This window comes from Haliaeetus leucocephalus, unplaced genomic scaffold (assembly GCF_000737465.1).
Source record: "Haliaeetus leucocephalus isolate CR32 unplaced genomic scaffold, Haliaeetus_leucocephalus-4.0 Scaffold819, whole genome shotgun sequence".
Classification (NCBI taxonomy): Eukaryota; Metazoa; Chordata; class Aves; order Accipitriformes; family Accipitridae; genus Haliaeetus; species Haliaeetus leucocephalus.
In genome coordinates this window covers 2323705-2336146 of record NW_010973255.1, presented here as the reverse complement: position 1 = coordinate 2336146, position 12442 = coordinate 2323705, and the positions used below count along the sequence as shown (strand labels likewise).

At 40.3% G+C, this 12442-nt stretch overlaps 1 protein-coding gene across 5 annotated transcripts in view; it reads right to left on the bottom strand.

Moving 5' to 3' along the window:
- Positions 1-12442, bottom strand: part of IPCEF1 (interaction protein for cytohesin exchange factors 1) — a 61812-nt gene that overhangs the window by 45329 nt on the left and 4041 nt on the right. For 3 of the 5 annotated variants that reach the window (XM_010581873.1, XM_010581877.1, XM_010581881.1), the window contains exons 2-3: positions 5399-5639; positions 771-821 (exon numbers count right to left, since the gene is read on the bottom strand). In XM_010581873.1, coding sequence (XP_010580175.1) covers positions 771-794 — 24 coding nt within the window. In that variant the 5' untranslated portion in view covers positions 795-821; positions 5399-5639. Of the gene's footprint in view, positions 1-770; positions 822-5398; positions 5640-9361; positions 9441-12442 lie in introns of those variants that run through there. The other 2 variants (XM_010581874.1, XM_010581876.1) reach the window with 2 other exon arrangements.

Here is a 12442-nt window from a genome sequence, read left to right as displayed (position 1 = left end):
TCCTCAGGCCTACACCCTTGTGTCTCCCCTTACCTTGTCTTTGCCTGACAGCAAGGATTTGCAAATATATATTATGGAGGCTACATGTTTCCAGCTTCCCTTCCAAATGCATGGCCTTGAGCAGTCATTGCTAGGAACAAACTCAGGTGGGCAGCATCCCCTTGGGGAGCTGCCAGGGCAGTTGGGGATCGCCCCAGGGGATCCTTCTGCCTTGAGACTGAGGGGCATGCAGCCTGCAAACTCCCCAGGAGAAAAAAATTGTGGCGAAAGAGGTGTGTGAGCCTATTTCAAGGGAAAGAAAAAGATTGTTCTACAAGCAAAAGCAGGGGCATTGGGCTAATACTGAAGATCAGACTTCATGCCTCATGAAGTTCAACTCACAATGCAAGAGCCTTAGAAAACACCAAAGACAGCTATGATCAATAGTTCATCTTCTACAGAGAGGTATTTTTCCTTAAGCTTATCAAGAGTTAGACAGATGGGTGGCTAAGAAAATCCTTTGCTAAGCTCATGTGTCCTAAGTTACTGCTTTCTCATTCTTTGAGGCATAGGACTTGGAAGTGGCATCAGGCCCATATAATAGACTTCATTTCACCCTTGGAGCAGAACTGGGGCAACCTATGGCAACCTCGCCACTCAGCTGGCCCATAAGCAGCATTTTGTTTAGATATTGATGTTGTCCACAGTCTTCTGTGATTACAAGGGCACAACCCCAACATACGACCTCTTCAGCTGACGAGTAACTCTGGCATAACATCAGTTATACTTACGAAAGCATTGCTGTCAGCTTCCATGAATGGTTTCAAAGCTTAGTGGGAAGGCTGTAAAAAGAGAAAGTTTTGTTTACTTAAGTTCTGTATTATGTTTTCATATAACAGGTCTTGATAGTAGAGTAAAAAAAAAAAAAAAAAATATGTTTTATACACTTTGACCTGCCAACTTTACCCTTCCCACTCCAGCCACCCCCTCAAAAAAAGACCTTTTCCAAAAATAATGCTGTGTTAAGCAACCTGATTTTACTGACTTATAAATCATCCAGTGCTAAGGAACACTATTTCAAAGCTATCCAAGCTTTTCTATGAAATAAACAGAATAAAACTTATGGATGTGGTTGGGGGGGGGTTGCTTTTTGGTTGGTTGGTTTAGAGTTGGGGGGGGCAGGGCTAGCAAATGAAAAGAGAATAAATAAGTAAAACTGGGGGGGGCAGCGGTTTTTGTTTGTTTTGGTTGTTAGTTCGAAAGAAATCTATAAGATTTTGATTTAAGTTCGGCTGAGCTACTCCCAGTGTTTTCTGGGAATTCTAGTTCACTAATCTGCCCACTCTCCCAAGCAGGATGGGATTTCATACTGGACCACCCATTCTATAATGAATTGCAGTTTTTCCTTTCAGAGAGCAAAATCTGTGCAGTCCAACAGCAGGTGCTAGGGTTTATTTTCCAAAGATACACAAAGTTAGCAGTTATCCATTTAGGTCACAGTTCAGGTGATTTCATTTGGTATACACAACAAATAGCCAACTCCCTACATGATTTTCCTTTGGTTGGATGATGAAGGATTCAATGCAGTGTACAAGATAAAAGAAAACATACCAACTTTTTAGTGCCAGCAAAGTTCCTATAAAGCTCACCCCTCTGCGTATGAAAGAATCATTCAGTGAAATGGGAGAGGATACAAGATTGTTGAAGTGAGCAAGAAAGGATTTCCAGAAATAGAGCCACACTTCAGAAGAATTTCTAACAAGAACTTTTTCCTGTTACTAAAACCAGTAATTTAAGATATGTGCCAATCCTTATACATAATATTTATTTTAGTTTGAAAATAAATTCTTAAAACAGAAAATAAAAACCCACCTACTGGCTTCCAGCAATTTCAAACCAAAAATAGAAAGGCAAACAAATACATATTTTTCTGGCTCCCAACTGTTTCTCTTCAAAAATAGAAAGAAACACTTTCTATAAGCGGCTCAAATTGAAGTAATATCATGATGAGGAGAGATGTTGTAGCAAATAATTTTAAGGATGTTTAGAAATTATAGTTAGTATAAACAAGCAGAGGAAACACCTTTAGTTATACAAGCAAATTAACATCGAGCCTCAAATACTGAGCCAGAAAGCAAGGGAATAACAGACCAAATTACAATAATTATTGTGACATGTGGCCTTTTGCCTGTCATTTCTTCATTTCATGTGTGCTTTGGGTTTGGGGAGGGTGGGGTGTAATTATACAAACTGTACAGATTTGAATCAGCCATGGTACCAGGAGCAAGAGAAGTCTTAGTTAACTGGCAAGGAAATGTTTCCGCCTGTATGCTTTGTGCCAAAGGAGTTGAAATGGATTTCAGCAGAACCTTCTCAGTGACTTGAACTCAAACTTTTGTTTAGTTTCCAGACACTGGATAAGCAATTTTTGAGCCAGCGTCCAACATTCAAAAGCAGCACTGACTTCTGTTTCATTCTAGTTAAGAGTATAATTTATTATTCCCTGTGTAAAGAAAGGTATATTAAAAAAAAAAAAATCACATATTCACTGCAAAAATAACTCTCATCCACATAACCTGAGTTTATTTCTCCTAAGTAAACCCAACCTGATTAAGATTAGTTACACTGTGAAATAGCATTAGGATTTTTATGTCCGCTCAAGTGTACTCAACTGTTGCAAAACCAACATTTCAGAAGGGCATAACCTGTTTATCACTGTACTACAGTAAAATAAATGTTTTCTTTCAATTTTCTGAAGGTGCATTTTGGGAAAACCATCTATCCTTTCTAAACAGACAGGCAAATTAAGAGAAGCAGCTGGATAAATATGGCCACTCAAGTAGAGCTAGTCTATACCCACCTTACTGGATGGTCCAGCATGAATCTGCAGGGGCTGTCACTGGGATCTATAACCCCTCCACCCTCCAGTTTTCCCATCCCAGATACTGCAGTTAGCATCCCTGGCTGAGCTGTGCCCCTCGCGTGCCCTCTGTGTGATGGTAGATGGTCACATCATGGCAGACCAGGAGCATGCCCAGGGCTGGTGGTTTTGCTGGCAGAAGAGCTTCTCATCTCACAAAAACTACACTTGAGCTCAGGAGCTTGGCAAGCCAGCGAGAGGTTAGTAGGAAACACTTGGGTTCATACCACCAGGAGGGTGTCCCGATTCCTAACTGGAACAGCTGCGGCAGGAGAAGACTTGGCCCAAACCACCTCATTTCATACCAGTCAGGGCACTGTATTACAGACTAGAGACAGTCATGTGTGTATCCTTGTCCTCATTTCGGTGGACATGGAATTTGAAGAGGGGTCTCACCCCCAAATGTGTGTCCTAAGCACCAAGGTGAGGATGTGGGACTCCAGCCCTCTTCCTAAGCCTCTCCATTTGCAATGAGGTAAGATCTGGAGAGGGAAACCCTCCAGCCTACAGATTAAGGTACCCACGTGGAAAATGTGCACCACCATTGCAGTCTGCTGCGATGGATGTTCAATCCACTGAAATGGCAAAGTGGAACAAACCAAAGAGAGAAATAAAACAAGGCACAGTGAAACCTCTCCCACTTCAAATGGCTTTTTAAAGGAGAAAACAAACTTGAAACTCTCACTTCCTGGAGGATAAAACATAATGATATACTGGTTAAAAGCAAAGGGGATGGATTTACATTATCAGTTTGTAAACCATACCTATATTTCTTTGGCTTTTCTTAGGGGTGCCTGAAACAACTCATTTAATTTCAGTCTGAATTGAATAAAATATGTCAAAAGTGGTTTCAGCTAAAAGATTTCTAATTCAAGTTTTTGAGGTTTTTTTATTTCGATTCAACAACTAAACTATAAATATCAGTTTGCATAGCTTTATTAGCCCCACATCACTCCGGCTCTTTCAAGAAGAGTAACAAACAAGTAGGCACATAAGCAATAGCTGATGCAACAAATGTGGAAACACAGCAAGTGACTTATCAGAAGTATCTTGCAATCGTTTCCATTTGACTGCATCATCTCTTCTGAAATAAATAGAAATGTCTCTGTTAAAGATCAAAGGCAATGTTAAGTGTGGGGAAAAGGGGAAAAAACCTCTGAGGTTCCAATGATTCTAATTGCAGAAAGCAATCTTAATTCATTAGTAATATTCCTCTTGTGGAAGTCAAAATCCACAAGGCCTGATGCTCCTACCAGTTACAAGCTACAGTGAGGATGCTGATCTGCAATGATATTGGTATAAGCCTGCCAGACATGCCTTCCAGGCATCCCTCAGATGACATCCAGAGTGGGCATATGCCTTCCTGCTTCTGAGCAAAATATTTGAGATATGTAACATGACTCAAACTATTTGTGTTGCAGAAGCACCCAAAATGTGCGTTGCTCAGTTCCTGTTCAGATGGCACTGACACAGACAACTGGAAAAAAAATTAAAAAAAAATAAAATTCTACTTTACCAAGCACAAAGTCAGGGTGTAAGACAACCTGGAAAATAAGCTTTTTGCCTTCCTTCTGTTTACATTTCTCACACTGGTCACCAACTTTAACCTCTCTGCTTGCTTTCTGTTTATTTGGCTGCCTGCAACAACCTGCACTTCAACGAGCAATGAATTGACAGGCAATATGAAACTAGTGACAGTGCTACAAAAATTTCCCCCCAAAAAATCAATGATTACTTAATCACATACCTCACTTACCAGGCATTAGGAATAGCATTGCCTCAAATTATAGCAGCGCTTGAAGCACTGTCCTGTGGCAAGGGGACAGCCTTACATAATAGTCCTAAATTATTACATTACCTCTAACTGGGGTTCTTGGAACAATGCAGGGGAAAAATAATCACAGTGATTGTAAGCTCATAATTGTCCTTTGGGTTACTAGAGATCCATTTAATCTGCCAGAACCTTACCATTAACTAATAATTAATCAGATCTAGACAGTTACTTAACTGGTTAATCAGCTATCTACATTGACTATCTTACTTGTACAAGGAGTTTCTTGATCTGCAGATTTTCTCTCATTTACTGGGTCACCAGGAAAGTTGGATATTAAGCTGGTGCTTTGCCACGGGGCAATGACAAACAGATATAAAGGCACTTTTCATGAAAGTTCATGGACCATCCCACCCTGGTTAAGTCGTGTCCCACCCACCTTGGTCCCCGTGACTGTGTTTCCAACTGCAGATGAAACTACAGATTCACCATTAGCATTGGAAACAACCAGTCCATTGAAGTATAATCATAACTCATAATTGTCAGCATATACCTTCAGCTTTGGCCACGATGGATAAATTTAAGCTTGTTAAATAAAAATTACCCTTTGAAAAGCCAAAAGTGTTCTTATCACAGGCCTAGCAGCAGGAAACAGCATTTGTCACATTATAATACCCTTGGTTATAAACTTATTTTCAATTGCATTTGAAATTATTCAATCCCCTCACCTGCAAGCAATTAAAAAAGACAACTTCTGACTCCATTTGTGAGAGGGCCAGGAAAAACTGGAACAAGGTTCATTGCTCCCATCCTGGAGACAGAAAGGGACTGGAGACATCGCCCTGCTTGGATCACGGCCAGGTCCTGTCAGTCCAGCCAGGAAGCCCAAGAGCAGCAGGTTACAGGCGTTGACAGCTCTGAGCAAGCAGTTGCAGGAGCCCACGCTCACCGCCTTTGGGAGGAGAGGGGCTGGAAAGAAAGAAGAGGTTCAACAGAAGAGAGATGCTCCAGCTGCGTCTGGGGCCTCACAGACAAAAACAAGAAATCAAAATGGCATGCTTAGTGAAGTGTGTCTGCCCCAAATGTGAGTTTGCATGCAGATTCCTTATAGCATTGATCTGATTCCTAATGCTGTTATGTTTGAAGGCCAAGAAAGAGTTTGCAGAAACATTAAGTGCAATACTTCAATTACTGCTGCCTCCTAGCTGGCTCTTTTGCTGTGGCAGGCAATAAAAGCAGGCAAAGTTAAGCTGGCTGCAGAAATGGATGAAGAGTTAGTGCTGTTAAGGGTAAGGAAACGCTCCAGGTCTAAAGAAGCACTTCCCTGGTGTTCTGCTCTCTTCCAAAGATGCACAGTTCTTTGCTAGTCCAGAAGATGAAACACAGAGAGGAGGCAGGAAAAAAAGCCCGAAAGCCTGTAGCCCTTCCTGAGACAACAATCTAAGGGGTTTCTCTTGAAGTAAGTCCCTTGCAAAAAGATACAGATGAGGGGGAAGGGAGCATCATTCCCTCCTCTATTTTTTTAGATCAGCCTTTCAGCAAACACAGTGTTGAGGGAACACTGCAACACCCAGCACCTAAAGAGAGAACGAGGAGGATGTTTCCCCTCAGCACAAAGGCACAAAACTGCTGCAATAACCATAAACGTGGATCATCGCAGTGACAGGAACCTGAGACATCCTCACTGGAAGGCAGTTCTGACAAACATTTGCTGTCAAGGCAGTGCAGAAGGTTTTATGCATCCAAGGGAAAGTAAAAATTGAAAAAATTAATCACAGCAATAAGCCACTGCAAAACATTTTGTGAATTTGCTGGATGAGTTCAGAGGAAAAAAAGAAAAAGAAAAGGTATTGTCATCAAAATTAACCACATTTCCTAAAATAAGACTAATAAAAAAAATTTCTGCCAGATAGAGCTGACATGGGGAGGCTGCCTGGCACACCCCGGCTTCCAGCTCTGCTCCACACCATTTCAAGAACAAACTGACTTTAGGGGCCATTTGCCCAGCACAGCACAGTGGCATTTTCCTTTTGGAGAAGTTTTAGTATTTCCCCTCCAGTGGCCATTGGGATGAAAACCCACCTTGGAAGCAGGAGTCCCCCAGGCAGAGAATGGCCTCCCTGCAGCCCCACAGTGCTGCCAGGCTGCCCGGAGGGGCTCAGCCCCCACCCACACATTGCCAGAGGCATCCCATGGACAGTGATAATTTGATTTAAGGCAGCAAAGCCAAGGCTAGAGCAGGAACCGACAAGTCCTTCCTACGTTTACAGTTGCTCTCCAGAGCACTGTGGAAGGAGTTTTCTCCTATGTCAAAAAAAACAAAGTTACCTGAGCAATATTTCCCAAGCTGCCACCCTGACGAGAGATGTAACAAGGAAATTCAGTCCCATTACAACTGCCACAACTGCAATGTAATACATCAGGATAACAGGAGCACACATTTGGCTCCTGCATTTGAGAACAAAAGGCCACGAAAAATTGCTACTATTTGCACTCTCTGAAGGTTAGATGTGAATCCTCTTCTCCTTTCTTCCACTCAGGCAACGTTCTTTACATCAACAGCACTATACAAAAGGCCAGCGTTCACACTTCCAGAGAAATATCAAGAGAACAGATTTTGAAAAGTAAAGCAAGATCATTATGCTGATGATTGTGAGGATGAAGAAAGAAGTAGCTGGGACACTTGCTGCTTCTTCCACCAAAGACTGCCACTCCACGTTCACAAAATTAACAAGAAACAGAAGTCTTGAGAGTCCTGTTTGATTCTTCATTAAAAGATCAGGAGCATCGAAGAGTTTATCTTCCTTCCACCCTTCACAGTGCACAAAGTACACGCACTGTACTCAGATGTCACCTCTGCAATAGAGCAATCTCAGTGGGGCGAGGTATAGCGATGGCAAACTGCCCTGGCAGGTTGCACCAGAGGAGGGTGGAACCGCTCCCACACTACAATGTAGTCTGGTCAGCCACAGAGATTTGCATGTGGTCTTCTTTTCCCCGTGTGTGAAAGGCATTTCCCCAGGAACAACAGAATGGAGAAAACTGGACTGCTCACATCAGAGCTTCTCCAGAGAAATTTAACCAGCACCCATTCCTCAGTTCAACACCCAGGTCCACATGCTAGTGTATAATGTGGAGTTTCTCCAAGGTCCAGGACAGGCAGGCTGGCAAGCTGGGCAGGCCACTGGGAGCCCAGTGCTGTTCTCAGTACATCTGAGTTAGACCAGATATGGACTGCTGAGAGGCAAACAAATCACCTCTAGGATAAAAGCTCAAAGATATGATGAGAAGGTGCTCTTAGAAATACTTTGCCCTGGGAATCCAGTTTGATCATCAGCGCCTTCCCTGCTTCTAGATTATTTCAGCAGTAGAATTGGTTTTCTTTTAATCACGTTAATTCTCATTGTCTGTTCAAATTGCTACCAGCCATCTTTACTTAGACTTATGTTTGCAATGAGCAAAAGAAGAAAGCCTGCTTCACAACACAAAAAGAGCATAGTAAGAAATAACTGCTAGAAGATAGCTTCCCACCAGTGTGAAAAGGGAGGTCTTGTCCAAGGTGGTTAGCATAACAAGCTGGTTGGCCCTAAGAGCTGAAATAAAACTCAGAAAAAAAACTATTACTGGTTGCAAAAGATTGCTGCAATACATCTCTGCAGCCATCATCACCTCCAGGCATTCAGGATTTACTATGATTCTTGCTTCTTAAACACTATAGCCTTTGCCAGAACATCTGTACACAGAAATAAATCATTAAACGTGACTATTTGCTACTCCTGCAAATGCAGATCTGACTACATCTGACACTTGTATCTTGAATCTTACAGAAATGAACACTTTTCCTCACTCATTTTCTGTGGGGTTGCCCTCACTGTAGTAAAATGTGAAAGAAAAGCAGTGAGCGCTTTTCTAAAGGAGAAGGTAATATAGTGAAACTATTCACATAAAACTAAAAACTGAACTTGTTCTTTCACAGGAACAATTTCCAGGTTTTCTCAGAAGATCTGGGGGGTTTTGATGTCATAAGCTGTATCTCACCAAAGATTTTCCTTTAAATTCTGCCATGTTATGGCTCTCCCAACACTTTATAAAAAAGTGAAGTCTGTGTCTGCCTGTCTCCTTTTTCTTCTAAGGAGAGATATTCTCTCTCCTCTGTTTTTCTTCTAAACCAGTCCCAAGCTGTTTATGTCCTTTTATATTTAGATGAGTATATCCCAGTATAGAGTACCTCCATTTTTTAACCCAATTCTTATACAAATATCTTTCAAGTTTTACTAAAGAAAAGCAAATAGACAAAATAACTTTCAGACTTCACAGTGATAAAAAATATTAATAAAAACAAAATAAAATTAGTATTATCAAATATTTAACAGCAATGTATAGCTCACAGTAATTGCAGCCTCAATAGTTACTCTTACTTTTATGATCCTCTTTAAATAAATTATTTTAAATTGCTGCTTCAGTTTTCCCTCTCATGCCATGTGCCATTTTGGCACCAAAAAATTTGGCAACAAAACCCCCCATGGTAGTACAAATAATTAATGAGAAGTAAACACTTGAAGAACAGCAACCCCACTCTTGCTATTTCCCATTGCAGCAGAGTTATAATTTATACCAGTTAAGAGTCTGAGGCTAACATAAGGATTTGAAACAACCATAATTTAAATTGTCTCAGTTTTAAATCAGCTCACTTGATGACACAACTTTCAACATGCACTTTTTCAAACATGGGAAGGAATGGTGTATTTGTCTTCCTAGCTGGCCTCTCGGGCTTTACTCAAGTAAGTGCCACGACGTATCCTGTTTCTGTTGGCAGCTAGATAGCTTCTCATGCCTTCTGACCAGATATTATAAATTAGCACACCTGTTTTGCAAGCATTGTCAAGCACAACAAGGTTGTAATACTCCTGTCTTGTTAAAGTCATGGAAAAGATTAGAAAGATTGAAAGATCATTAAAAAATTTGGATACAACTCCTCTAGGCACATCACTGGCAGAACACAACTGAATTACTACCTCATGACAGGTGATGGTGCTTTTTAGACATGCGGGCATGACCAGAAACACCTCAGTGAGCACACAGAGCTCTGAAGTGAACATCTGAATGCAAAAATCCTACTCAATACCAGTAAGCACTTCATCTTTCAGGGCAATAGCTGCTACCGTCCATTCCACCCTCATTTTTTCAGTAATAAGAAACACCTTGAAGAAAGTCTAAATGTGAACAAGATAAACTTCATGCTTAAAAGACTGTAACATGGCAATATGACAATCTTAAATCCCACCAACTAATGTGAGTTTTATTAGGCTAAGAAGTTAACGCCATAATCATGACCACAGAAGATTTCTCATCTTCAAGCTATCATTAGTTCTACTTTGTACTTCTCTTCCACAGAGAATCTCAGAGAAAACAACGTCTTCATTTAAAAAAAAAAATAAATAAAATTTGTTCTCCCCAGATATTTTAAAACAGAAAATAGAACAATCTTCGTTAAAAAATGTAAAGCTTTGAAGGAAAAGTCTTGCTTTCTTTACTGTAAAAAAAAAAAGTAATTGTTTTTATCTAAAACCACAAATTAGATAAACAGTTTAACAACTAAATGACTATTTAGACAAAAATAAAAATTTTTAAGTTGTATTTTTTCACAATATTAATTCTTCTTTTTCATTACTCTTTCCTTTTGTTGAAACCTATAGGATGACAAAAATAAAGTGGAATCAAGCCACAACAGCACGTCTAAAGTTAATTATGTCCTGATTTTAAAGTATTTATTTTTCAAATTCTATTACAGTCCTTAAATTTCAGTTTTATAACCTACTTACAATTGAGCAATAATATAAAATGCACCCAAATTCATAAGAAGGTTGGCACAAGAAACCCACTTCTCATGACTTTTGACCATCAGTCTGTGGTTTCTTGAGATCAATGAGGAAGAAAAAAATCCAAGCTACTCCAGACAAGAAAATCAAACTACTTCAGAGGACTCGCTCTCAAAATGTTTGTGTACATTGTTGTTATATTTTTTTAAATGTCTGCCACTCCAGAGTTTAAGCCCCAATTCTTAGCATAAGAAAGTGAGCTGACCACAAATATTAGGATAAAAGAATGCTGAAATGTTGAATTCAAGGTAGCCAAGGCTGAAACTCCACAGAACTCTAAGTCAGGTCAGAAGGTTGAACAGCTGTTCAAACTGGACATCAGTCGAGTTTTCAGCACATTTCATAATGTGTTGCATGTGCAACGAATATGTTCCTACTGTGTCACTTCATTAAAAGTGAAAGAAGGGAAAGCAGCAGTGGAGAAAAGATATGAACTTTAACTGAGCACCCAATGTCCCTGCACATCTGCAGGCAGCAATATAGGACCCAAATATAATATCATGTGATATAGCATAAAGCAATACTATGGCCCAAAAATAGGAGCAAAATAGTTAAGCATGCTGAGTAGCTGTCTCTAAAGCTGTCCAAAGGTATCCATCAGGAAATAAACAGGCTAGAACACAACCACCACATGAAAGTATATCCCATCAGAAATCATCAAAGTGGAAGAACTGGAGAAAGCCCTACAGACTCAGCAATTAACCAATACAAGACCAAGACGTCTCTTCTGTGGTTGCAGGAACCCAAGACTGGGGTTAAGTTGCTGTGATTCACTGTGTTTCTAGGATTGTACCTCCACAACACATCTTTACTGGAAAGGCAGTTTATGCCAGGCACAGACAACGCATCCAGAAGACAGAAAACTGCTGGAAGATCTTGCTTACCCCTGCAATGGCACGTACTATGTGGTACTTCAGAGTACAGCTTCAATCTTCATCTAAGCAGGAGGAAAAGTGCTTTAAATGTACTGGTAATGCACTTAGGTGCAACCCACAAGACTCCAGATAGAGACGCAAGACAAAAATCACACCTGAAAAGAACCCCTCCAGTGCACTAAATTGCTAATATATCATCATATTCATAATAAATAATAATTATTGTTATTTCTGTTTCCTCATTCCACCTCCCTTCCCTCCCAATTCCCTATTTCGCTCTTAACTGAAGAGATGTTCAACAACAAATTTGTGAAGTGCTGCTTCCTACTTACTACAAACATCATCACACTGTTGCTTTCTGAGAAAATCTGATTATTTGACATCATCTCCATTCTCCTTGCACTTTGTGAGATCCACACAAATCGTTTAAAGGCTGTATTAGGGAGCTACAGAAAGTTCAGACACATAAGCAAGTTACTATGTGTCAGCTGAGACATATTAACTACAAACGAGAGTTAAGCCAAACTGAATTACCTAGCAGTTGCATTTGGTTTAGATTAAGAGAAAATAAGCACAATTAATATGACTCAGCTGGTACAATTATTTTGATGGTGCTTGTATCCAGAAGGTCTTCCAGGAAGAACCTTATAGACTTGGATGCACCAAAGAACAGGAGCATTTCTCCTAAGACCTTGCAAGAAGAAACAAGGATAACAAAGCATCTTCACAATGTAACAAAGCAGGAAACTATGTAAAATTATTTACAGCATTACCACCCAAAATATTGTTGAAGAAGCTCTTCTGAAGTATTAGAAATAGGGATTTCAGTATGTTTATTTCCACGATAATGGACCATGTGCGAGGTACGGTAGGAACATTGAAGAAAAGAGAAGGTAACTTTGCCCCTGGCAGCTTCCAGTTTAAGACAGGATACAACAGGAAGATGTAGACAGCAATCAGACAGAGCCCAAGACACAGTGAGACAACAGTCATCAGGAGCGAGACAGCAGCCATCGGG